The sequence below is a fragment of the Marmota monax genome, unplaced genomic scaffold (genome assembly GCF_021218885.2).
Source record: "Marmota monax isolate L192 unplaced genomic scaffold, Marmota_monax_Labrador192_F-V1.1 WCK01_AAM20220418_F8-fsc00056, whole genome shotgun sequence".
NCBI classification, from domain to species: domain Eukaryota; kingdom Metazoa; phylum Chordata; class Mammalia; order Rodentia; family Sciuridae; genus Marmota; species Marmota monax.
This window is the reverse complement of record NW_026695212.1, coordinates 8663068-8689967: the sequence shown is the minus strand read 5'-3', so window position 1 is coordinate 8689967 and position 26900 is coordinate 8663068. Positions and strand designations below refer to the sequence as shown.

General features: G+C 40.4%; 1 protein-coding gene and 1 long non-coding RNA gene across 2 annotated transcripts in view; one reads left to right on the top strand and one right to left on the bottom strand.

Annotated features, from left to right (window-relative positions):
- Tph2 (tryptophan hydroxylase 2) overlaps window positions 1-26900 on the bottom strand; it is a 93676-nt gene that overhangs the window by 33985 nt on the left and 32791 nt on the right. Inside the window, exons 7-8 of the mRNA XM_046430716.2 lie at window positions 22539-22674; window positions 3798-3924 (exon numbers count right to left, since the gene is read on the bottom strand). Of these exons, the coding sequence (XP_046286672.1) occupies window positions 3798-3924; window positions 22539-22674 (263 nt within the window). The remainder of the gene's footprint in view (window positions 1-3797; window positions 3925-22538; window positions 22675-26900) is intronic.
- LOC131423684 (uncharacterized) lies at window positions 14686-15747 on the top strand. The gene is made up of 2 exons (XR_009225554.1): window positions 14686-14833; window positions 15621-15747. It is a non-coding gene; the product is annotated as an uncharacterized LOC131423684 (long non-coding RNA).

The following is a 26900-nucleotide window of genomic DNA, read 5'->3' as shown; positions in this document are numbered from 1 at the left end:
ATTCCTCCTAGCAGAAGTATGGCAGGGGTTGGGGGCGATGAAGGGTTAAAACTGCAGCTTGTTGTAATTCCTCTCAGTTCTTGTCAAATAAATTGGGAAGTTGGGATGGTATGTAGGCTGCATCCCATGTTTCTCAACAAACAGGTTAAGGCAGAATATTGACCACACCTAGGGTATATTCACTCTAGAGGCTGTTATTTTCTGTTTGTTTGGTTTTTGTTTTGTTTCTGCAGTGCTAGTAATAGAACCTAAGGTCTCATGCACTCTAGGCAAGCACACTATGACTGAGCCACATTCCCAGCCACTCCATAGGGTTTTAATCTGCACACCCTGGGGTATGGCAAATGTCAGAGCTACAGTAAGCCCTTTTTATCCACAGGGTTTTAGTGGAATGTGGACTGTGCCAGGCCTATATCTGCTCCAGAGGGTTTTAGTCTTGTAACTGGGGGTGTTGTGAATGTCAAAGCCCTGCAAATCCCCAGAATGCCTCCAAGGGTAGAGGAAGCATTGAGTCACCAAATTCTGTGCTGGAGAGGAAAATCCAGGAACCAGGCAATCAACTAGCTTTGATCTCGGCACCCTCCAACCTGGCCCCATGCAAAACCACAAACAACTGTGTCACTCCACTTCTCAGAGGCCAGGATAACTGAACCGCTATGCCCTCCACTCCCCTCCACATTGCAGCCTGAGTTCCCCACATTATAAATCTCTCAGCAGGTTTGTGTCAGAGACGTTCCCCCCACAACACCATTGTCTCCTGTGGCTGCCGCTGGCCCAAAGCAGAGTGATTATGCTGAGTTTTCTGCCCCCCAGAGTTTGGTCTCTGACAATAAGACCCTTCTCAAGACGGCTCCAGGCTATAGCACTCAGAGTTTGCTGAAAGACACCATGAATTTCTTCTCTAAAGCTGGCTTGCTGTGTAGACACTGGGTCACCTATTTACTCCATTTGTCTGCAGGGTGCAGCCCTGTGCACTGCACTGTTTTTCTTTCACCTTAGTCCCTTAGAAGGGAAAGTCCCTGTCCCCCGACAGAGATGCCAGATGCTGGGGTATTCTATTTCTTTTGCTTGTTTCTCCCTTGTCTTTGGACTTCACCAAGTTCCATTTTCTGTTCTGTCAATCTCTGGTGCTCACCCACAATCACCTCTACAAGGAGTTACACACTTGTCATATGGTTTCCATCCACAGGCTGAGCAAACTAGTGTTAGGTATCTCTATTCTGCCATCTAGAGCCTTATTCTGTAGGTTTGTTTTGTTTGTTTTTGTTTGCCAAAGCCACTGCAAGATAGCAAGCAGTTGACACTCGATCCTCCCTCATCTGTCACAGGTCTATTCCTATTTCCTGCAAGGAAACAGATGCTCCCCAGCACCTCCAGAAAGGAACAGAGTCCTACCAAACCATAGGGATGACATATTCTCTCTGAAACAGACCCTCTTCTCCTGTTTGCCTTCTTCTCCACTTAGCTGACTTCTTCTCCCCTCTTGAGACTCAGCATAAACTTTCTCTCTGAAAACTCTTAGTTTTATCTATGTAGGTAATAAATTTCAAAAATGAGGAGGACCATGTTATCTTCTTTTCTAATAAGTTTTAATAATAGAATTAAGTAATCCTCATTTGATGGAGAATATAAAGGAAGAACAATAAAATTGCTTTCTTGTCACTGCTTTTAAAAAGGAACATAAGCACTCACTAGGATCCATCCATGAACTCTACCTCAGTCCTCTCCTTCTCTGGATACACACACACACACACACACACACAGAGAGAGAGAGAGAGAGAGAGAGAGAGAGAGAGAGAGAGAGAGAACACCAACAGAGCCTGGCAGAGTTGAATTCCAGTTTGTTCAGAGTCAGACAAATAAGCAATATGCTCATCTCTGACTAAGATATATTCACTCTAAAGGGTGTTATTTTCAAGATGTAGAGGGTCAAAGCTGAAACCAGAAGACTTCAAGGGAAATTTCAAAGGTACCAAAAAGCTTTTAAACATAAAGTTTAAAGCCAGAACCGAGGTTTAAGAAGTAAATAACAGGATACATAGGTCATGTTAAATTTTGTCCACAAAGACACTTTTTTAACTAAATGACAGAATCTCATTCCTCACCCCTTGAGTGTGGGCTGTAATGAGTCACCCCTCTAATGAACAGAATATGGCCAATAGGGCTAGCATATGATCAAGTCAAGAAAGATATTACAGATTATTTCTCCTTTTCCTTCTTCTTTTTCTCCTGCCACCCCCATATTGCTTGCTATGGAAGAAAGCAGGGGCTCAAGTAGCATATGGAGAAGCCCATGTGGTGAGGAGCTGAGGCCTCCCCCAATATCCGCTTCAGGAAGCCATCTTGGAAGCAGATTCCCAAACCGTCAGATACTACAGATAGCCAACATCTTGACCACCACTTCATGAGCCAAAACCATTCAGCTAAGCTGCTCTCAAATTCCTAATCATAGAAATTATGAGATAATGCATATAATGTTATTTTAAGTCACTAAAAGATACGATTCCTAAAGCAGAGGTTATAAGTTGGAAGTCAAGATCCTGATTCAGTATGCAAATTTATTCTTTAGATCACTACGGTATTTTTTTTTCTTAGCCAAAATTTTTAAATCCTTAAATTTAATCTAGAGTGCCAGTCTCTCAAAATTTGGCAACACAAAGCCTAGCATGCATTCTGAAAACCATCAATGAGAGCTGAGAACCAGTTTTCAGCTATACAGGGGGACATGCTTCCCCCAGTTCACCTCAGTCCCCACTGACCCCCACCTATTTCCATGTGGACGCCAAGAGTTATTACCATTTAGATGTGTTCACTGTTGTTTCTCTTTTAAGACAGAAATATTCATAGTTCCTGTATCTTCATCAGCAGCAGGAAACAGAAGATATGAAAGTATTGTGTATTTTAAGAACTCTAGGAGAAAATTTATTTCTTGGGGGGAAATAAAGAATATCTATGCTATTGATGTGTATCTGCACCAAATACATACAATCTAAGATTCCCTTTTACTTCCTCTGGTAGCTTTGCTCATCTAGGCTATCTGGTCTCTGTAGGTAAAGGAGTTGGCTAATCTCTCCCCTCCATGCCCCCTACCTGAGCTCTTTGAAATAGGGTTAAGGACAATATATGAACTTTCTACTCTAGCTCTTCAACAGCTTAAATATTTCAGCCAACATCAACCCTTTCTTCCTATATTGCTTGTATTGAGAATAACCTTGCTGATATTATAGCATCTATTAAATCATTTTCTAGTTTTGTACTTAGAATTGTTGAGCTTGAGTTTCTTACTGCTGATTCAAATCATGTCTGATCATAGCCATATCAACTAGTCAGAGATAATACCAGATACAATTCCTACTTACCATAAATGTATACCTTTTGCTACTACTCATATTTCCATGGGATTAAACAAAGTATAGCACATAGGCCAAATCTGGCCCACTACCAGCTTTTGTAAATAAAGTTTTATTGGAACACAGCCACACTTATTCATCTACGTATTAACTGTGGTACTTTTGTACCACAGTGACTCAGCTGAGTAATGGTGAGAGAGACTAAATGACTTGCAAACCTAAAATATTTTCTCTCTAGCTCTTTGTATATAGACAACTGTTGAACAAAAATATTTTAGTGGTCAATAAACTAAGAATTCACTGTTCTTTCAAAGAACATAAGTTAGGAAGGATAAAACCATGCTCCATCCAGGAAAAATCTGCATATAACTCATAGTCAATGACTCTGAAGCTTCCTTCATCTTACAAGTGGACAGAGACAGATTTTTAAGTTGAAAATTAACTCACCGTGGCTAGTTTCTGAACGTCTTCATCTGATGCTCCCAAAGATGCCAGACCTATCTCTTGTGAAAATTGAGCAAACTTAGGATCCGCAAGTAGTGGGACATGTCCCAAGAGTTCATGGCATGTGTCTCTGAGAATAAAAAACATTACAAAAACATGTTTAAACCACCACTGATAGAAGAATAAAATCTGTAATATAATCTTGTTACTACAATTAATTACCACTAATCATACTTTAATACCTCTGAAATCCAGTAATATATTACTCTTAATGACATCTGAAGTTATATGATATACAATACTTTAAATAAGAGCCACCATTATTTTCAATGCTAAGCACATGATTTTTTGTTGTATACATTACATCTTTTAATCCTCAAAACAACCTTAGAAAATTAAAGTAACTAATTAGTGCAAGATCCTAGTGATCAGGATAGGCAAACTACAGCAACAGTCCAAATCTGGCACAGTGTCTATTTATATAGTTTTATTAGAACATGGACACACCCATTTGTATATACATACATTGTCTGTGGCTACTTTTGACTACAACTGCAGAGGTGAGTACTTGTAACTGAAATCACATAGCCTGCCAATCATAAAATAACTACTCACTGACCCTTTACAAAAATTTTGCTGATTCCTATTATAGAGAGTGTTAAAATAAATTAAATTTAAGCCTGAGAATACCCCCCATGTTTGAGTTCCCCTGTAATGAATGAACTTAGTACATAAACTAACAGAAAGTCTAGCTGGGAGGGTCACTCTTGTAACAAAAAGCTGAGTTTTAGTCAACCCCAACATTTCCACTTCCTGCCCACAGATGTCTGACTACCTTGCAGCCCTAGAATTCTTTGACCTACTGTGGTTCTAGAGTTCGCCCAATTCTGAAATCATGAATAAAAATCAATTAGGATTTTTAAACTAGTGATGGGGATGCAGCTCAGTGGTAGGGTGCTTGCCTAGAATGACTAAGACCCAAGGTTCACTCTCCATCTCTGCAAAAAGAAAAAAAAATAAGCTAAACTTATTGTGACTTTCTCTTTTAATTAGGAAGAAAGCCAAAATTGTAATTCAGCTTGTCGTGATTTTTAAGTTCATGCTCTTAATCCTTAAATTTGTGCGCATCCCTGTTATAGTTTGCAAGGCACTGGAAAACCACAGAGGGTCATGTTATCATTATCAAAGTGGCATTTCCTTAGGGAATTTGTCTCACTATAATATAAGCAACTGCCTTCAGAGAGCAGCTTGGGAGAATCTCCCAGTTCTCTAACTGATAACTGAACTAGGTAATAATAATAAATAAACACATCTTTCAGTTTCATCAGCTTCCATGTGGTATCGGATACGTGGGCAAAGGAGAGATATGTGTCACAGCAAAATAAGGCTGTTGCCTACCTGAGTCATTACCACAAAGAAGGAACTGTTCCCTCATCCCAAGCTGAAGTGGAATGAATTTTATTGTCACTCTGGCACGGATGGAAATAGTGCAACATTTCACTTTCTTGACAAAAAAAAAAACTAATTAGCCAGGAAGTAATTGAAAGAGGTTTTTGTTTTTTGTTTTTTTTTTTTTAATTTTATGTGTGTTCCTCTGAAGTGTATTACTTTAAAAGGTGCTACAGGACTAATGCCAGGTGCCACCACCATTATGACATAGATAAAGTCAGCTGGATGATCGTATGGTTGAAGCAAGTAAATGGTGGCAAATGGCATGAGATTGATGGTCACATAAAACAGATGACATTACTCAGAAAATCATGTTCCCACAACTCAAACCACATCCCCAACATTGGCCAGACAGTTGGTAAACACATCAGTTTAAAGGGCAGCCAAGTGAGAATATGTGGACAGGACTTTGGAAGAAACTAGATTCATCCTCTGACAACTGTATGCCAATAGCCATCCTATTTGCACAGAATCTGATTTTATAGTAAAGAATACACGGAGGTTATTCTCCAAGCACATTGCTTATAGCGAAGAATCAGATTTACTGGATTTTAGAGCAGAAAGGAATATATAAATGTTATCCCAGACTCTATTTTATCTGATGAAATAAGAAAAAAGAGAAGGAAAAAAAGAAGAATATACTGAGTGGTTATTTACTGGATTCAGTACTAAATATTTTTACAACACATTATAAACTTAATCCTCACTTACAAGGAAGCTTTATTATACCCACTTAGCCAATGGGGAACATAAACTTGAGTAAATTTAAGAATTTGGGGATGGAGGGAAGTACCAGGGATTGAACTCAGGGGCACTAAACCACTGAGCCACATCACCAGCCCTATTTCGTATTTTTATTTAGAGACAGGATCTCGACGAGTTGCTTAGCGCCTCACTTTTGCTGAGGCTGGATTTGAACATGAGATCCTCCTGCCTCAGCCTCCCAAGCCACTGAGATTACAGGCATATGCCACCATGCCTGGCAAATTTAAGAATCTTTACCAAGGTCATACTTTTTGTAAGAGACACAGAAAATATTTATAATTAAAATTTTTCTGACTCCAAAGCTATGCTCTTTCTGCTCTCGTTTTAATTTGCAGATATGGCGTGAGTGACAAAGGGGCATGGCTCAGGCTGTAGGGAGAGTTCAATCAAGTTGGATAGCACAATAGAACTGTAATCAGTATGTCCTAAATTTCTCCCTGCCACTTATAGTTCTCAACCCTCCAAATCACTTGAGGAGCCAAATGGCTAAGCCCCACCTAAGACCAGTTCAATCAGGTTCTCTGAGATAGACTAGACATGAGTGTCTCTCTCTCTCTCTCTCTCTCTCTCTCTCTCTCTCTCTCTCTCTCTCTCTCTCTCTCTCTCTCTTTAAGCTCCCCAAGTGATAAGAAGACATAGCCAGCTGGGCAGGATGGTGCCACCTATAATCCCTGAGGCTCAGGAGGCTGAGGCAGGAGGAACTCTAGTTCAAAGCCAGCTTCAGCAAAAGCGAGGCACTAAACAACTCAGTAAGACCTGACTCTAAATAAAATACAAAATAGGCCTGGGATGTGGCTCAGTGGTCAAGTGCCCCTGAGTTCAATCCCTGGTACCTTAAAAAAAAAAAAAAAGGAAAAGAAAATATAGCCAGGGATGGGACCCTTCTCATAACTGACACTGGGAACTATCCTAGCAGGTTTGAAACAACTAGTACTTAAAATTAAAGCTGAATGTGATTATGTAATTTTGAGCTGCCTAAGTTTAGTTCCACTAAAATCACATCATGATAGTGGAGAATAAGGAAGGTGGTGACTGAAAGGTGAATAGGAAACTAATTACTCTTCCACACACATTTGATTTAGTTACATGTCTAACTCCTGTGCTGGAAATAGACCCTATAAATTAACTTTTGCGATCAATTTTTTTGAGAGGCCATACAGCCTGCACCAATGTTGGAATTTGGATGAAATGGCCCACCATAAAAAATCTGACTACCTGCATTTTAACAAATGATGTAAATACTAAAGCATCCTGCTGATCCCAGAAGAAGATATGGCAACAATAATTCCAAGTTAGATCAGATATCAAACCCCAGGAAAATTCTGAAAACAGTATTAAGTCATTGTGTGAATAAAAAAGGTGATCAAAAACTAAAATAACAATGATAGTGAATGCTTACTATGGGCCAGACCCTGCTAAAGTGCTTAATAATGTAAGATGAGAATAGGAGAGGTCATGGCTACAGCAGCAGGGGACCCTCAGTGCCATAGTAGACTTACTTTTTGAGCTTGTCAAATACTTCAAAAAGGCTGATGCAGAAGACAGTCCCCCATCTACCTATGCACTGATGGAGCCCTTATTGGTAAAAGCAAAGAAAAAAAGTTGGCAGTTACACAGGTAAAATGAAATTACTAGAGGTCCAAAGACATTAAGGAGTCAATTCTCCATGGTAGAAAAGGAGTTATCACCTGAATTTTATATTAAGGTGTCATTATCAGAAACCTGTGACTCACTAGCCAACTTAGGAACCTTTAATAATATTACAATGACAAAGTAATCCAACTATACACAGGATAAAAGAAATTATAGATTTGGAAGAAAAAAATCATACAATATAACAGAATAAGTTATATTGTTTCACTAAAAATGAAAGCCTGAAGCAAGATGTCTAACAGAATTATTAATGGAATATTAGGGATGCCCTTTGCTCTGTTGTAAGCAGAAATGATTGTGCTGTATTTCACACATCTGTTTCTTCTCCATGCGGAGACCCTAGGAAAGAACTGTCCCCCTGATCCTGAACAAAGTATGGATTGAGTGTGTACGATAACCTCACTTCTCATGGGGCCAAGGCTTTAAGTTCCTATATTTCAAGACCAGGAACAAGGTTCTTATCTTTTCTTAGTCTGGTAGAACATGATCTGAAATAAACACCATATTATTCTCTATTGCAATGTCTTTGGCTAAGGCATTCGGAGACAGAGGATACTGAAATGCCTGGAAACACTTTAACCAATGAACAAAGAAACAAATGTTTAAGAAAACAATTTATTAACTTTGCAAACTTACATTTTCTTTAGTTTCTTTGAGACAGAAGCACTTAGAATCGGAGTTGGCCACCACTTTGGGGGAGCTAAGAGGTTCCAGGCTATAGGGGAGTCTGAGGGAGACCACACAACCTTCCCTCCAACCATGGCACTAATTAAGGTCTGTTGGGCTGACAATATGCCATTTCACCCTATTTTACAATGCAACCACATACTGCAGGTAAAGTAGTTTAAGATTCCTGCATTGGTTGTATCAACCATAGCTGGACCCCTGACTATCTAATTAGGAACAGATTTCCAATGTTAGTCTACAGCTATTGCCTTATCTCACCAAATCTCTTTTTAAAAGATTCAATTATTTGGTCATAATTGCACCTGTCAGCACATGCTGCCTCCAATCTGTGTGATGGCAAACTTTTCTCTGTTTAACTCCCATTCCTTTCATGCATTTCACCTGAATAATGCTTTTCAGAGTCCTTTTCACAAAAGAGCTCTCTGTTCACTGGAAACGTAGGACCTTTCAAAACTGTTAACACTGTAAAACATCGTGTCTCTTTAAAAAAAAAAAATAGCTAGAGCTGATATCAGACACTAGACTTTTGCTGCTCTAAATTGGAATCTTCTCTGATAAGCCCTGTTAGGAGGATTCTAAAGCCTGCCAAGATAGGCCCACAAAAGGGCCTGGGAAAAATGTCTCCAGGGAATTCTTAAATCATTCGAAGAAAGTTGCGATCATTTTGCTGCAGGGAAATAAGGGTCCTGGTTGTTAAGTTCAAATTCAAAATGAGTCTGGCATTTTTTTCCTCTTATCAGTTTTCCATGCTGACTCCTCGTGCTCAGTATTGAACGACTCCTTTTTTATTTTTGCTGTAAATTAAAGCCTTTAAGAGGCAGTGAGTGAGCATCCTGCGTTTGCTTCCCATCCCAAATCGGTGCATCTGTCTTTGAAAACATTTTTCTATAGGTTTTGTTTGTTCTACGTGACAGAAGCCAACACTTTAGCAAAATCATAGAGAGAAGGAAGGATGAGTGGGAAGGGTGCAGAGCCTGCATTGATGAAAAGAAGCAGAGGGTGAGCTGAGCCAAAATAGGGTATTTCTTCAGCTTTCACACAACATTTGGTGGGTAAATGCAAGTAATATGGGATAACACACAAAGATACATAGCAGGCGGATGACTTGGTTTGTTTTCACTGCACTAAAATGATAACAGGAATTAATTTAGTATTGAAGCAATTTTTTTCTCAGTGCTTGCTTTGGAGCCATATACAAACTTTCTTTAGTTTAGATTTTAAAATAGCATACTGTAAAATCTGGCCCAGATAAGATGTTCGGCAGCTCGTAGGATGGCTCACTCTTATGGCCCTCTCACAGGGTAGATAAATACAAATATGGCCATCTTTTTACAAAACCCAAGCTCAGACCTTGCATGTTGCCTTGGAGGAAATCTTTTCTTTCCCCCAGTAGGAATTTAAAGAAGTCCACCAACATTACTCTTCACTACGATTCTTTTGAGACAGGCAGACATTATAGTTATATTAAAATTCAGTTCCAGAAACATCTATTGTGTGCCTATTATGTACCAGGTACTATATTAGGAGCTGAGGCTGAAAAGTAAATAAATCACAATTTTAGAATAACTCTTAGCAAAAGTCACCTTATGGTTTCATTAAAAGACAAACAGCAAGTATTAACATTTCTGATCCAACAAAAAAGAAATAGTTCCTGGTTCTTTCAAGGGCTACTAGTCCCCCACCATTTCTGAGATGTTTCTTATTTCTTTAACCTTCCCTCTCTTTCCCCAATTTCTCTAAAATTAAGGCAGCAGTATATCATAAGAGTTAAAAGAATGTACTCAGTCAGACTTAAGTCCATTTCCCACATTCTCATGTAGGCAAATTACTGATGCAGGCAACTGTCCAATAGGACTTTCTGCAGAAATGAAAATTGCTCTCTATTGTGCTGACCAATAATAGCACAGCCACTTGGCAAAGGATGTCTACAGAACACTTCAAATGTAGCTAGTATTACTAACTGAATGTATGATTTTATTTAATTTTGCTTAAAAAATGTCAATAGCCACATCTTGCCATATTGATCAGCATAGACGTAGTATTTTGCTCATCTATAAAATGGAAATTATATATATATATATATATATTGCCATATTGATCAGCATAGACGTAGTATTTTGCTCATCTATAAAATGGAAATTATATATATATATATATATATATATATATATATATTTTTTTTTTTTTTTTTTAAACAGCAAAGAGGTGTTTATTGTGAGCTGGCTTGGTCCTCCGCGCACACACACAGCAACTGGTGATGCTGAGAGGCCCCAAGCCCAGGGTTTGCAGCAGTTTTATACATTCTTTGGAGAAGGCAGAGACCGCCACATACATCATAGCATCTCTTAGCAAATCATCACACTCGGTGGGAAAGTCAAATAACAACTCTAAAACATGATTAGCACATTCAATGGCAGGAACAAGGTGGGTAGGGATGATTGGTTACTACAAAAGGGGTATTCATTTGAACTGATTGGTTTAAGCCAAGAGGGGTGTTCATGCTGAATTACGTGGTTTTCCAACACGTTATCAACCACCATAAACTACTGGGAGGGTCATCTGGCATCCCAGATATTTCCTTGTCTCATGCTGATTGGTGGCTGCTAGGAGGTTGCTATGGATCCCCACCTAGCCTGACTGAGTCAGGGACACCTGGCTCAGCAGATCTCTCCTGTTATTTGTAGATAAACAACTTAGCAGGGTGGGAATGTGCCTAGGAGCGCTCTATGGGTCTTTCCAGGGACAAAGGTCATGTCCCTTCCTTGGACATGCTTTGCTCTGAGGTAGAGGCTGGTTTTTCATTCCCCCCTTTGTCTGGAAACTTGGGAAACAATCATGGTTCCCTCATTTGGGGGCCTATTTGGCCAGGCTCTACATCTTTGTAAACAGTAATCTCAGGAGACCGTCTTCAACTTCCCAGACTCACTCAAAATGGGCCTCCTATATCCATCCAACCTGACTTGATTTACCTATCTACACTGTCTATCCATCTCTGGCTTCATTCCCCCTAATTTTAGGAACTCTTTATTGCTGTAAGGAGAAGGGGCGACAGCTCATTCTGGCTGCTTCAGAGCTGAAAAGGGGTGTCGAACAGGTGAGGTGGCTTGAAGACATGGGGGGCAACGTGGGGGACATGAGTTCCCTTTTAGAAGTCAGTTCCATTTGAGGTCTGGTTGGGGAAAAACAGGTTGTCATCTGGCGATGGGTACTTCAAGAAAGGCAAAGTTTCTATAGTTCTCTAACATCACATCATTATATAAGTTTTTCTGAGCAGGCTGAAGGCATTCCGACTCCTCTTCAGTAAAATCAATGGCTATATCCCTGAATGCTAACAGTAACACAGTAAAAATATTTAATTATTTTCCTGTCTTACATTCTTTCATAGCACCTTTATTAAGAACACAGACTACTAAATCAGAAATCTTGTACTAGTCCAGCAATCCTGGTAATACCCTCAAGTCTGAGAGTCACATATCTTGACTGCTTCTTCCCACAGGTTCAAGTACACCACCACTCTGCATTTCAAACAAGCTCCACTTGGATAAGCAAAGCTCAAGTCCTCCTCAAGTACTTGGTGCATGCTGGTGCAGAATGACTTGCTACTGCAAGTCAAGGGCACAGGTGGCACCGGCTCCTTGAAGCTCCATCGCCAAAAGCTGGCGGCGAGCTAACAGTGTGCCCCTTTTCCGCGCCTGCCGTGCACAAACCCAAGAAGCCGGCAGCACGGTGCCACAAGGACCCCTGACTCACCAAGGGCACCGCAGCCAACAAGCATGTGCCCCGAAGGCCGCTGCCACCGAGGACAAGGGCAGCAGCAGCAGCAGCAGCAAGGCCAAGAAGGCAGCAGCTGGGAGCAAGAAGTTGAAGAAGGCAGCCAAGCCCAGTGTCCCCAAGGTGCCCAAGGGCTGCAAGTCTAAAATGGAAATTATAAAGGTCACTATCACTTGATGTTCTTGAACAATGTAGTAAGACAATGAACTGAAAGCATTAAGTTCCTATGAGTTAAGTACTGTTATTCATATTACATTAAATTATGTTTAGACCTAAGTTTATTGTACTCAAGTGAGTTTTGCTCTTTTCGATGGTATTGATTTAGGTAAGAAGCAATAAGTTTCTCCAGGCCAGAGGTCATGCCATGCTCCTCTTTGGGTCCCCAGTGTTTAGAAAAGCCTGGCACAGGAGAAATGCCAATAGCTAGTTTTTGAATTGAGCTGAATAGAGCAGGTGTTGATGGGGCTCTATTGCTCCAAATAGAAGGGAATCCAAGTGAAACCCAAGTACGGTTCTACTAATTTCTAGTGTTGTATAAGGGCTTTGGACCAGATCATGGCTTGGCTATTTTCTAGTTGTGTGGCCTTAGGGAAATTACCTGACTTCTTTGAACCTTGGAATTGCCATCTGTAAAACGGCGACACCTCACAGAGGTGAATGAAATGATGCCAACAAGCAGAATTTGAGTGAAGAGAGCAGAAACCTTTTGTCTCTCTTGGGTCTGTCCCTGGATGTCATTCTCCACACTGTAGTGAAGAGGCCTGGATGGCGATTACATTTTTTATTGAAAATTCAATTGTTTTTAATTTCTTCTTCTGAACTTCAATTTTAAAATGCAAATATTCCTTAAAACACTGTTCCCTGGTCATCTCAATCCTCCACACCTGAAAGTACCTAATGAACTTCTCCCTGATGACAGGGTGCTGAGGAGATATGAATTTTGATTCAAGTGCAGGTGTTTATGAGTGCTAATTTTGGATTATGCGCATCACACAAGGAAGACAATCCTGGGTACAGTGGGTAGGAAGGCAGAGGAATCCCTACTTTGAATCAGTTTAAAAAAAAAAAAAAAGAAAAAGAAAAAGTGGCTGAAGCTTTATCCCAAGTTACTGAAGAGAGCCTCACAAGAGCAAAAACAGGGCTACAGCAGCACTTAGGCACAGATTTGGTTTCACAATGCACAGGTCTTAAATAATGTATAGGATTTTTGTTTTAATAGAATGTGTACTGTTAGCTTGGAGCTCTTCAGACAATAGGCACTGCAATAGGGGTTATTTTTGCTTTTAGGCATATCACAAAATGAGACACAATATAATGATTGAAAGCTTGAAAGTCCAGGTGTAAGAATGTGGACCTTGTAACTAAGGATGTGCTGGAATTTTATGAGGCAAGAGCCTTCAATGAATTTAAGAGGTGCTAAGAAAGAGTGCACTTATTTGGTATTTATATCAAGCTTTTTCTCTCTAAAGATCAAAGCATTATTTCATCATCCCTCACACTGGGAGGTTAAATGGCTTGCCAATGTCACACTGAGAGCCTGGTTTTCTGGCCTGCAGTCCCAGATCCTTCTGCCTCAGGATGATACACAGCAGTCTCCTATCTTCAGTACTACACTGTGGTGAGGCCCTATCCCCATAGCCCCCCAGTGAAACAGGAGATACCTCCTCATGATAAATGGAGCAGGTAAGCCATCCTGTGAGGATCAAAGAACAGGTCCGGCTTCTAACAAGCCCGGTAGTTCGGCCAAGGACTCAATGGGACAGCACAAGACTAGCCTCTCCAGTAGGCACATTGAGTATTCAGGCAGAGCAAAGCCAACAAGTAAAAAAAGTGTCACTTTTGAATCACATACAAAGTTCTCAATTTAAAAAAAAGGCTATTCAACTTCAGCATATGTGAGTTTTGAGTTTTTGTGTTTAGTGTTACTGCTTAACACAGAGTAAGGGTTAAGTCCACAGATCTTAACATTACTCTCCAAGTTCAAATCCTGGCTAACTAACTTAACAGTTATGTTACCTTGGGCAATTACTTAACGTTTCTATGCTTCATTTTCATAAACTCGGAATAGTAACAGTAAAAAAGCAAGGAGTTGTTGTATTAAATTAATTCATTCATATACAACACTTAAAATAGTGCTTGGCAATACAAATAGCAAACATGTACTGTGAAGGTCAGTGTATACATGTTTGCTATCTAAGAAAAGCATCGTAGCTATTGCCATTGTGACGGTGGTCGTTGAAATTACTTATCTTGGAGGAAGGAGGGATGACTATTTTCATTGGCCCTGGGTGTAGCCCAAACCAAACTTCTCCTGGAGGAGAAGATAGCCCCTAAACTGAACATATAAGCTCTGGGTTAAAAAGCAGGAAAGGGAGTCCAGATGGGATCAGCTTTCTGAGAACACGCCATTTTCTGGAAAGCCCTAGCATTTGCATTGCTCTACAAGTCTGATCAGCAAGGAAGACAACAGCACCATGAAGGAGGTCAGTTGGCTGGGCAGGCTTGGCTCTGAGCTCATAGGTCTCACGGGAAAGAGCTAGTTAAGCTAAACAGTGCTCACAAGGGCGACGGTGAAAGTCCAGAAAGCTCTGGTTCATCTTGCCAGCTCTGCAGCAAGACCATGCCACACCTGACTTCAGGAAGGCTGGATAGCAACAATACCCATGATGGCTGGGGCTTAAGTCCCATGAGTTTGCAGACCCAGAATCTCTCAGGTAAGAGTAAGGAGAGAATGTTCAGAAAGGCAAGATGGTATTTTCCCCCTCCTTGCAGGCCTGGTGAGAGGCATCTGTTCAATCAGACAGTAACAGCCAACCTTTCCTATAAACGCAAAAGCCTGTGTCTTTACCTGCTGATATTATTTCTTAACAAACGAGGATGAATGCCTGAACCCCAAGAAAAGGAAATAAATGACATCTCCTGCCCCTTTTAGAGAGGATTCTGTTCACATAAGCAAGGGCTAAGCATAAAATTCATTCACTTTACTTAGAAGCAGATGAAAAATATTGTCAGAAATAATTCACTTTTATTCTTCTTGTAAAATTGAAACACAGCAGCAATTATAAGAAAAATCACCTGAATGCAAAGCCTTTTTTAAACTTTAAAACAGTTATATTTAAAAATAACATTAATTGCCCCTAAACTGTTCAACTGTAGGGGGAAAAAGATCTTCCTTAATGCAAATGCATTTAGTTGTATTATGGCAATAAATGCAGCAGTATTAGTCAATGGCGTTGTGAATTATTTCCTAATCATGAAAGTTAATTTTCAATTTGAAAAGTGACATCACCAGGGCAGAATCTGTGCCCCATTAGTATTTGCTGAAGGACTAATCATCCCAATGTACCCCTAAACCTAGAATCATTGATTTAATGTGCTTACACTATGTTGTACCAAGTATACCTTTGTTACTAGTATGCTAAACATAACATCCGAAACATAAAATATAATTAATATTTTTAAATATTTTCATTAAAACATTTTTTTTTATTTATTTTTTAGTTTTCGGCGGACACAACATCTTTGTATGTGGTGCTGAGGATCGAACCCGGGCCGCACGCATGCCAGGCGAGCGCGCTACCACTTGAGCCACATCCCCAGCCCACATTAAAACATTTTTAAGAAGAAATTCCTCATGTCAAACTGCTTTATCACTTTGGTAATACCTCTTCTGGAAAGATAGATATTTTACTGACTTGACTTCAAAAAATGTATGTTTGTATTTAAATTCCTGGCTACTTCTCCCTGAAGGTGTGCAGGGGTCAGGCTATAATTGTGTGTTTCAGTACTGCTCCGGGTATTGTTTTATATTCCAAAGGGCACCTGGCCTCTGAACCATGAGACACCTGGATTCCTCTGGTCTACATCCAAAAATTTAGGCCAGGGTAGGGTTTGGACTAAATTGAAAAGAACAAGATTTCAGTTATTATGAAGATACATAACATATGCAGTATTTTAGAAAGCAGGATTTTTTTTTCCCTGTCCTTTATTTCCTAGACCTCAGTCAACTCCTAGTATCTGAAGGAAAACATGAAATATGGGCCCAGGAGAATATGATTTTATTCAATTGCATTTCTTGTTAGAGAGCTCTGCATTTCTAAGGTATCATTGGACATAAGGACCACAGAGAGAATTGCAAACCTCATACACAAGTAAATGTGCACCTGCAAATGCAATTAGCAAGCGCCCAACATCCACTTTGCACAAAACACATTAAAAGAGTCTGTAAGAACCACAGACAGAGACCTCAGACTCCCTAGAAGGAAGTGCCCAGGGAAGAAAAGCCAAATGAACTAAGACAGAGCTACAGGGAATGGGATAAATACAACACTTGAAAATCCAAAACACTCTCTGAGAACAAGAAGCCTGAAGTCAGAGATCAGACCAGGCCAAGCCTCTGCAGCAAAGGAATGAGGGAAAGATTCCCCTCCAATTGATTCTATTCCCTGGATGCCCAAGAATTTCCTGAACTGAATCAGCCCCAATTCCACCCCTACTCTTCAAAGGAGTGTCTAGAGACAAATGCAGAAACGTTGCTGCATCTCTGGTCCACTTTCTCCCTGGGGGAAGGAGCACCCATCCACTTCAGCCATCAGAACATAGCTGCCAATGTGGCAGCCCCAAACACACCTGTACCAGTGCTCAGCAGAAACCACCAATTTCACAGAATTTCTTCCTAATGCAATAAAGTAGTTCAAATGTAATTTTGAGCTTGTCATGGACAGAATTATTTTTTAAGGGGTGGCAAAGAGCTTTTCTACCTTTCAGGCAGGACAGTATTTATGTTATTATCCAAAGAGGAAAACAAAGGAAAGCTTTGCACCATATGAAAGAAGTTGGTGTCTCTTTCTCTTACCCTCCTTCCCTCTCTTTCTCTCTTCTTAATAAGGGGGCAATAGAGACAACCTTCATACTTTCTTTGGATCCTCTTCTTCAGCTTCATAGTGAATATCATTTTTTTTCTGAGACTATTTTTATCAAAAACAATGAATATGTTAGACTGTCCACTGGTAGGTGTGGTTTGAAGAGAACACTATTCTGGTCCACGTGACCTAGCTTCATAGTTTTCATTGTTGTTTAATATCCTATCATTAAAGTGTCACAGTTTTGCCTGAAGACACTGAACATGAAAAAATGTTCGATTCGTGGAGGGATGACCAGCATCAGTCCCTGAAATCAGAGTAAAGCAGATGGGATGAATGGGGACACTCACCAGCACAGGGCATAGCCATTCACAAAGGGACCCTCTGCCATGCAGGGTGTGCCCAGGACTTCTCCACAGAGCTGGGACTCTGTATGTCTCAACCCTGGCACCTCCTGCTAGCAGTGCCATACATGGCTTTTTCCCACTCTTGACTTAGTTTTCCCTTTTATGCCAGGGTCAGGGATCCACTCCAGTTTCATTCTGGATCTTCTTGTTTCCTATGCTTGCTCCCTTGCCAACTGGCCATGAGTTCACTACACAACTATAATCCCAGCAGCTCAGGATGCTGAAGCAGGAGGATCACAAGTTCAAAGCCAGCCTCAGCAACTAAGTGAGGCCCTAAGCAACTCAGTGAGACCCTGTCTCTAAACAAAATATTTAAAAAGGGGCTGAAGATGTGGCTCAGTGTTTAAGTCCCTCTGGGTTCAATCCCTAGTTCCAAAAAAAAAAAAGGAACATGACACATGAATAAGTAATTACTAGGCAGTGGTGTAAGGGCTAAAATAGAAGTAAGGTATTGTGCTAGAGGAACACCTACCTCTACCTGGGAGTGTCCTCATGGAGCAGAATGCAACTGAACTGAATACTACAAAATTAAAAGGACATCACCAGTTGCTCATTCCAGACAGAATGAACCACAGTGCAGAAGGCTGGGGGCATGAAGTGGCAGGTTCACATGATGGTGAGAAGTCTTGAGTGACTGGAGCAGAAGGTTTCAGAGGGGCCAGGAGGAAGGCAGAAACAGTTTGATAAGATCAGACTTTTTTTCCCTTTATGTAGCAAGGAATCCGCAGAGGTTAAACAAAGGAATGCTATTTCCAGGTTTGAGTTTTAAAAAGGAAACAAAGTCTACAGATTGCTTCTAAGAGGAGGGAGGGAGCATGCTTACTGGCAAAGAGAAAAGCAAAGGGAATACAGCTAGCGGACTTATTCTGAAGCAGTGGTTCCTGATCAGAGTCGTTATCGCCCCCTAGGCACATCTTTGGTTATTGCAGTTGAGGTGGAGGGTAGGGTAGAAGGGTACTTTTGAGATTTAGTGAGTAGCCACCAAGGATGCTGCCAAACATCCTACAATGCACAGGACAACCCTCCATAACAAAGAACTGTCTGACCCAAAGTGTGAATAGTGTCAATCAAAGTTAGAAACTGTTCTAAAAGAGGGTGAGGTGATCAGAGGACACAACATGGCAGAGTACACAAATGAACTTTTCCCAGAAAGACAAAAAACAGATCAGGGACACTGTAGGACTTCTAAAATTGTTGTTCTGCCACTATATACATGCTGGATGACGCTCATATGCCCATGCTGACACTCTGCATCTTTCCCTCTCATCCCAGTGAGCTAGAGGGATGGCCTTATTGGAATAGCCTTGAATCTGACCCAATTGGTATTTTGTAAAGGAAATCATTTGTAAACATCAATACTTGATTAGTCACCACTTGCTTGGGATCACAGCTGATCAAAGCACTCTCTAGGCAACATTGAAGTGCAAATCTCTGCCTCAGGCACTGCTCTAAGGGAGGAAGAACAACAGCATCTCCCTCCTAGCAGAGCGGTGACCTTTAACCCCAGTGCAAACACATGGAAAAGCAACTCCTCCCACCAAGAAAACCAGCAATTCCCCAGAACTTTCTCTACTATCCTCCAGGCTAGAAAACTTTCCCAAGGGAACCAATCCAACCTGGCACCACTTTTTAAATTCATGTCCCCCTGTATGTCCAGGTTTAGCACACCCAGAGCCTTTAAAATGCAAAATATTCAAATAAGCCAAAGACATGTTTAAAACCCAGTGTGTGTTGAAAGCTGTGAGAGCAAAATACGTTCTAAACAAACCAAAAAGGGAAATAAAATCCCTTTATTCAGATAGTGTCTTTTTTGCTGCTTCTGTTCTCATTTCTACCTGGGTCCTTGTGGCTCATCTTTGTCTTATTATTGCTGTCTCTGCTACTACAGTTCAGCAGTTATTTGGAAGCAGGATACAAGCAACAAACATAGTAGCCAAGTTGAACTTCGTAAATTGGAGAATCTGCCCTCTTGTTGGTTTCCGAATGAGAAAAAGGGATTTCATTACAAAGACAATGCTGGTGAAAGTGCCTGAGCAGGAAACAGTTCTTCCAGTAAGTATTCCATAGATTCAAACTATGTGGCTGAGGAGAGATATATGCTTTTGTGATAGACAAAGATTAAAGGGATCTCTGCAGAGAATTTAGTCTGCATAGCATATTTCTGGAAGGATGCAATAAAAACTAGCATCAGTAGTGGCCTCTGGAGAGGACAAACAGAGCAAGGAAAGGAACCCATGTACATGTATTACCTGTTTCTAAAATAACAATTTTTAAAAACAAATGTTAAAAAAAAAAAGCTTATAAAGACAACACTAAGTTAATGAATCCCCAGTTTCTATACTCTGATTTTTGTTTCCTCTTGTCTGAATGGTCACAGGACTCTTAGAACTGAAAAAAAAAAAAAAAAACTCAACTCTATTGTGGGAGCTTTGGATTCACCTCTGAATCAGCCCTTGTTTCCAACTACCAGGAGTTTCTCCATCTGGAGGTCTCACCCTTGACACCTCAAAGACAATATACCCAAACCCCAAATCCTCTTCTCTCCCTTTCTCCTTCCATCTTCCCTCCAGGTCTGATTCTCTTCCAATATTCTCAATCATTATTAGAAAGAATTACCCACTAGACTTCCCAATAAAATCCTCAGCATTACCTTGGAGGCCCTCTATTTCCTTATTTCTATTATATTCACCAAATTAGTGAATATTCCATCTCTACAGTTTTAAGAGAGGATCACATAGGTGCCCTCTTGTACTATCTCACTGGCCTTTCCCAGCTCAATACCATATTAACTATATTCCTTTCCTAGAATATGAGCTCCCTGGCTAGAGGCAGCCAGAAGGCTTCTGCCATCCCCACCCCAGTCATCTTTCTCAAATACGCTTAAGATCACACTTCAGAACCTCAGAGAGTTCCCTGTGGCCTGCACAATGAAACTTGAATGTTCTAGTTTAAATGTGCCTTGTAAATAGGTTTCATCCCTAATACATAAGCCGGACCCTGACCACTCTGCTCTATCAAGCCTTGCTCACTGATGCCTTCTGCATGCCTCTACCCCTATGCACTTGCTGTTTCCCTTCCCGTCCTACCAGACCTTGCCCAAAAGTGAAATTTCTGTTCACCCTCCCAGACCTCCATTCATATCATACCATCTCTGAAAAGCCTTTCAGGGTCCCTCTCTCCTCTGTGCTCCTCTAACACATTGTATATACCCTGATGATAGCTCTAACCACACTCTTTCCTAATTATTTATGTTCCTATCTCCCCTGCCAGAATGTGAGCAGCTTTAAAATAAATAAATAAATAAAATAAAGCTACTATATTTTATTCATCTTTAAATCCACTGCACCTCCCTGCTAACATTGCACATAAATATTGCCGAATGAATTGGCTGAAAAGTACTTTGGTAAAAATGTAACACATTATCCCAAAATTTTATAGACCTCTGTGGCTAAAATCTCATTTCTTTGCCCTCTTCTCTGCATACCTATTGGCACGCTATCACAGGTCTCAGGAGGGCCAGTTATTCAAAGGGAACTAACAAAGTGCCTGCTATTTGTAAACAGGGCCATTTGTAAACCCTCTGGGCTAGATTTAGAGATTGCCTTTCTAACTCTGACAATGCTCCTTTGAGCACTCTAAGAAGCATTTCTTTTCCAAATGTCTTGAGTCCTATAAGTAACCTTTGTTTACCCTGCAAACACGTTCAGGGAAGCTGAACAGAACTGAAAAACAATGTAGTAACCCTGCAGGGACCTACCAGGCCAGTGACTCATGCCAGCCTAGGAGGGGGAGTGGGGCTTCAGAGACTCAACTCTAATCCCTGCCCACTTCGGCTACTTAACTGCTGGAACCTCAAAGGCTCTCTGCTCCCCAGTGAAGACCATGGCAGCCCATTAATCACAAGCTTATTCAAGTAAAATAGCATCATAAGCAAAGTGATAACCTGAGTGGCTTGAAGAATAGGGTGCAACAGATTACAGCAAGATTAGGGAGGGACACTCATATAAATGGAGCCCAAGGGGGCAAAAAACCCACTTGGGCTGTCAGACTTAAGGATCTTTGCTTTGCTGCTTTCTTGGCTTGTAATTGTTCACCCTGAAATATGGACATTCAGGTTCTGTTGAAATGTCACCTCCCACAAGTCTGTCCTGATGATCCAATCCAAACAAGCAATAAGCATGACTCTCTGTCTCCTCCCCCTACTCTGTTTTTACAGTACATAGTGATACTTTGAGCTTACACCTGCCTGTATTTCCACCTATCTGTCTATATGCTAACTTCATCTCCCTTATTCCCCCAGGAGGACAGGGATGTTGCCTGGTGTTCCATTCTCAAACAATCCAAGCACATAGCAGTCTTCCAATATGTATTTGTCACATTTTTAAAAGCATACAAAGAAACAAGATACAAGTCATTTGACACTTGTAGACTGTACAGTGTCATGTGGAATGAGGCCAAATGATTAACCTGTGGGGCTGTTGCAGCTGACCCCCATTGCCCACCCATGATAGAACAATATGGCACACCGTGTAGCTCCTCCACCCATTCAGCCCACCATTGTCCAGCAGAGAATGTACAAAAGCCCCAAAGCAGGATTCTTTCATGGAAAGCTGACAACACTGAAGAAGAATCACAAACCTCATAGGTCTATGGAGGTGATGGACAGGATTGGAAGAATGTTCAAGAAACTAAGACGATAGGGAAAACAGCACAGAGTTCTGAGTTTGGGGTGATAAAAGATGAAAGGAGAGGGGGTTTAGTAACCAGTTGCTATAGTGTATGTTTGAGCCTCCTGGACCAAAGAGGGGCCTCCTATAGAGTTATGTGTGTCCTATTGTGTGTCTGATCTTACTTTACCCTCATACCATCCTTTCCTCCTCAAGGATGCAAAGCTGGCCAAGCAGGAGGTTCAGCAATGGGCTCAAGTTAGAGAGATGAGCTAGAGCAAGAGTATCAGGGACCCAGAGCTGCGAAGTCTGCTCCTTCAATGACCCCTTTCTTATTTGGGTATGTGTTATGACTCACCTGCCTAGAAAGATGAAACTACCCTGGAGGTAAAAGAGAGCCTAAGTTACTTTCAAGTCAAGTGAGCATTGACCACTCCACAGTGTGGTGGTCTCCATCCAGCCTGGCTTTGAAATGGTACTCACGGTTCAGGGGTGTAGAGCGGGTCTGAGCCATGTCGGACGTACTGAGTACAGTGGAACACCCTGTAGGCCAGTCCTGCCAGAAAGTCTCGCGGGCTCAGGTAGCCAGCCACCGGCCTCACCGTGAAGCCAGACCTCTCTAAAGAGACAAGAGGAGAGCCAACTAAGTACTAATTTGACATGGCCTGAGGGCCCATACAGGGGTTCCTGTTATTTATAAGGATGTTCTAGAATCAAAGTAATCAAGATTCTAAACTTTTGACTACTGAATGACATATCCTGTTAACAACTATCACATTTGGGGTTTCTAGTGACTAAAATTCTCTCACAAATTATGGTTCCCACAGGAATAAGACATTCCTTAAGAGGGAAAGGTAAAAAACTGAAGTTAAAAAAAAAAAAATGTGTGTGTATATACACATACATATAAAGGGATTTCAATTCAGAAGTCAAATTAGGAAAAGAAATCCCAAAGACACAGGAAAAGATTAAAATCTCAAGTGATTGTTATCAAACATTTCCTTGTATCTTTCTAAAAGCCTCCCCTGGGGATACCCTCTTCCCTTTGCTTGTGTTCCAAGGCATACAGCAAGGCACCCTTCACTAGCATCTAGGGATCAGTTCACACTGCAGCTTCCTATGTGGATACCTCTCACTCCTTCATCCTGTATTGATGTTTTATGTGATACTATATTAATTACTAGGATTTAAAGAGGTACTCTGGAGCTCTACACGCTATATTTATGTAAGAGAAATAAAATAAGAGCACAATAAAATCTGTAAAATTACCCTATGTCATTCAGTTTCATCAGTGTTCTCAGGTTCAGGGTGACCTATCTAATGCTACTCTCTAATGAAGGCCCAGAAATCTTACAACTTTCTATTTTTTTCTAAAACACATTTTATAAATAAATAAATAAATAGATAGATATAGATATAGAAATGGCAGCTTTATATTGTCCTCTTCTCACAAGAATGGTTAAATATTACATATATATTTAATCATATACATATATTTAATAGACACATATATATTTAAAGCATAAGACATGTTTTGACAGACATACACAAAGGGAAATGATTGTCACAATCAAGCTGTCACTGGAGAGGAGGTGTCTCCTAAGAAGGGCCTGAGGAATTCTTGGAGAGAACAGAGAACTCAACTCAGGACTAGTGGGGTTCTTGACATATGTGACAGGAAAGAATTTCAGCACACACCAGTCAGGGGCATACACTGAGCTTTATTTAGGAAAGCAAATACATAATCAGGGAGAATGACAACCACCTCAAGAGACGCCTTTGGGGATAAAGCAAGGAATGCTCTTTCAAGGGGAAAGGCAGGCTACCTCAAGAGTAAGAGATGCCTTCTGGAGCCCCAGTTCTTCTTTTAAAGGAAACTTGGGATGGGGAAGTATGGAAAGATTTCTAGGAATGATATCAGTCCAGTGATTTCAAGACAGATTTTGGTGGTCTTGTTCAATCTCTGCATCCTTAAGCTGACATAGTCTTTATTATCTGATCAATAGATAGCATCAAAAAGTCCCCTAAATTATAGCTTTCTCAATATATTGTATCTCTCTTTGCCTAATCTATATATTGGGTTATATAGATTAGGGCAAAGAGTATTAATTAACAATGCACAGGTAGATTGACAGATTTTCCAGTAATTTGGAAGTAACAGGTTTAGAAGAAAAATTCACGTGGGGAGTGACAGCCCTGGAAAAGTATACAGAACTTTTGAATTAAAATCTTTTTCCCTGTCCCTCTTTTATGTCTCCTTTTTACTTATTGTCTACTTCTTTTATCCCTTCAAAGATAACATATCCTGTCTTCACATACTTACCTGTGTGTGAATGTGTGTATATTAAACGAACATTAAATCTACTCTTTTAGCAAATCTCCATTAGAGTATACATAACTACTAGTCAGTCACCATAATGTAAGCAAGATCTCTGGACATTTATCCTAGATGACTACAACTTTGGACCCTTTGACCAACATCTCCCCATCTCCTGTATCTCCCTCCCCTCCCCTGTAACTACATTTGTCTGATTCTATGTAGTCAACTTTGCTAGATTCCAGATATAAGTGGGATCATGTAGTGTTGGTCTTTATGTATCTGGCTTATTTCACTTGGCATAATGTCCAGGAGAAAAATTCTTATACTCTCTGCCATACTGTAAGGCTCCAATTCCAAAAACTTCAACTTATTAGGAGAATACCTCAGAGTGGTTAGAAATGGTCTTAAAAAGTAAGAACTAAGTATGTGGAACAAATTCATCCTGAAATTTCTAGTACCTACATGAAAATAACACACTTCTCAGGCCTCCTCAAAACCATAACTCTAGTAGCATTGTGTTCATTATAAAAGTTTTCACTTCAGATTGTTCCCCATGGTATATAAAAAAGATAAGCATATTTTCTTCTTTTTCTACATTACATCAATCAAGTCAGTATATCCCACATGTGGCACATAAGTAGTGGTACACAGAAGAATTTTTCTTATTTCAATAATTACACATTTTTTATTTGTTTGTTTATTTATTTAATATGGTGCTGAAGAGTGAACCCAGTGCCTCACACATGCTAGGCAAGCGCTCTACCACTGAGCCAAACCCCAACCCTGACACATTTCATTTTTATGTAAATTAGGGGAAAATATGCAAGTATGATATCAAGAATGTTAAATTTGTAGATATCATTGTTTTAGAAGTTTTCTTTTCAAACAATTTTTTTAAAGTGAGTCAATTAAAAAGAGCCTTTCATGAAAATATTAATTTGGGAGTCAGAAATAGCAAAAACTATGAGATGGCATTCTAATTACCATTTTTACTGTATTGAGAAAGAACACTGGAGCCCATGGTAAATAGAGTATATACATAACTCTGTGGGAAACAAAGAGGAACATGACCATAGGGCCATTAGGGACAATATAATCTAGTTAAACAACAACAGAAGGCATTATGTAATTAGGTGCTAATTAAGTGATACTGATCAGTGGTTCTCAATTTCTTTTCTTCAGAAACAAATACTGTATAGTAGATAATGTTCACACATTGGAGGATCAGTGTACCAGCTATAAAAGCTTGCAAAGCTTTTTCCTGATACACAGATGATATTGACTGGAATCAGGGGGAGAGACTATGGTGGCTGTGACTATCAGGATTCACAAAGGAGGCAGGACTTGCTCTAAGTCCTGAAGGTAGAATTTGAATAGGTGGAGAAGAGATGATGTTTTTGGTCAAGGAAAGACTTTTCCAGGAAGCTAAAGTATGGAGAGCCCACAGGGAGAGGCCATAGCCTGTACAAGGCAACCACCGAGGAGACAAACTTGGCCAGTTCAGACTCTGGCCACATCGTTTGCTGCCTGTTTTATACATTTTTTAAAAGAACACATTAAAATGGTTATGTAAGTACCCAAAAAATATCCTTGATATTCCCTCTTGGCTCATAAAAACTAAAATAATGACTATCTAGCCCTTTACAAAAAAGTTTGCCAATAAAAACAACAGGGAATCACTGATAGTTTCTGAGCAGAGCTGTCAGGGAGAAAGTAATGTTTTAGAAAGCAATATTTATGTGGAAGCACTGGGCAGGAGAGAGAGGGGAAGAAAATTCCATAGGCATGAAGGTTGTAAAATGATGGGCACCTCAATTTGGATAGTGACAGTAGAATGAGGGGCGGAGAAGGACAGATTTATAATGTGTCACAAAGTTAGAAGCAGCAATAGTTGGAGATTGAATAATAGCCCTTCAAAGATGCCCGTGTCTTGAGTCCCTGAATCTGTGAACATGCTACCTGACTTGGCAAAAGGGATTTTGCAGATGTGATTAAATTAAGGTTCATGGGATGGGGAGATTATCCTGGATTATCTGGATGAGCTATTATAATCACAAGGGTCCTCCTAAGAGGAAAGTAGTAGGGTCATAGTCAGAGAAGGAGATGTGACAATGGAAGCAAGAGTTCAGAGTAATTTGAGAAAAAGACCACAAGCCAAGTAACTCAGGCAGACTTTGGGAGCTGGCAAAGGCAGGGAACAGAAGCCTCCAGAAGGAATGCAACCCTGCCAATGCCTTGATTTTAGACTCCTGATCTCCAGAACTGTAAGATAATGATTTGTGCTGCTTTAAGTCACAAACTTTGTGGTAATTTGTTACAGTGGCAATAATACAATAATACAAAGACGGGTTAAGTATGGGAGGAGGTGGGGATGGGCAGGAATTCAGTGGAGTCCTTGCAGGCAAGCTTGGTGAGTCTAGAGAATAAAATACTGCTGACAGAAACAGGGGACACAGGCAAGGAAGCAAGTGTCAGGAAAGGAAGTGGAATAGCAACTTTTACTTTGCCAACAATTGGCCTTGAAA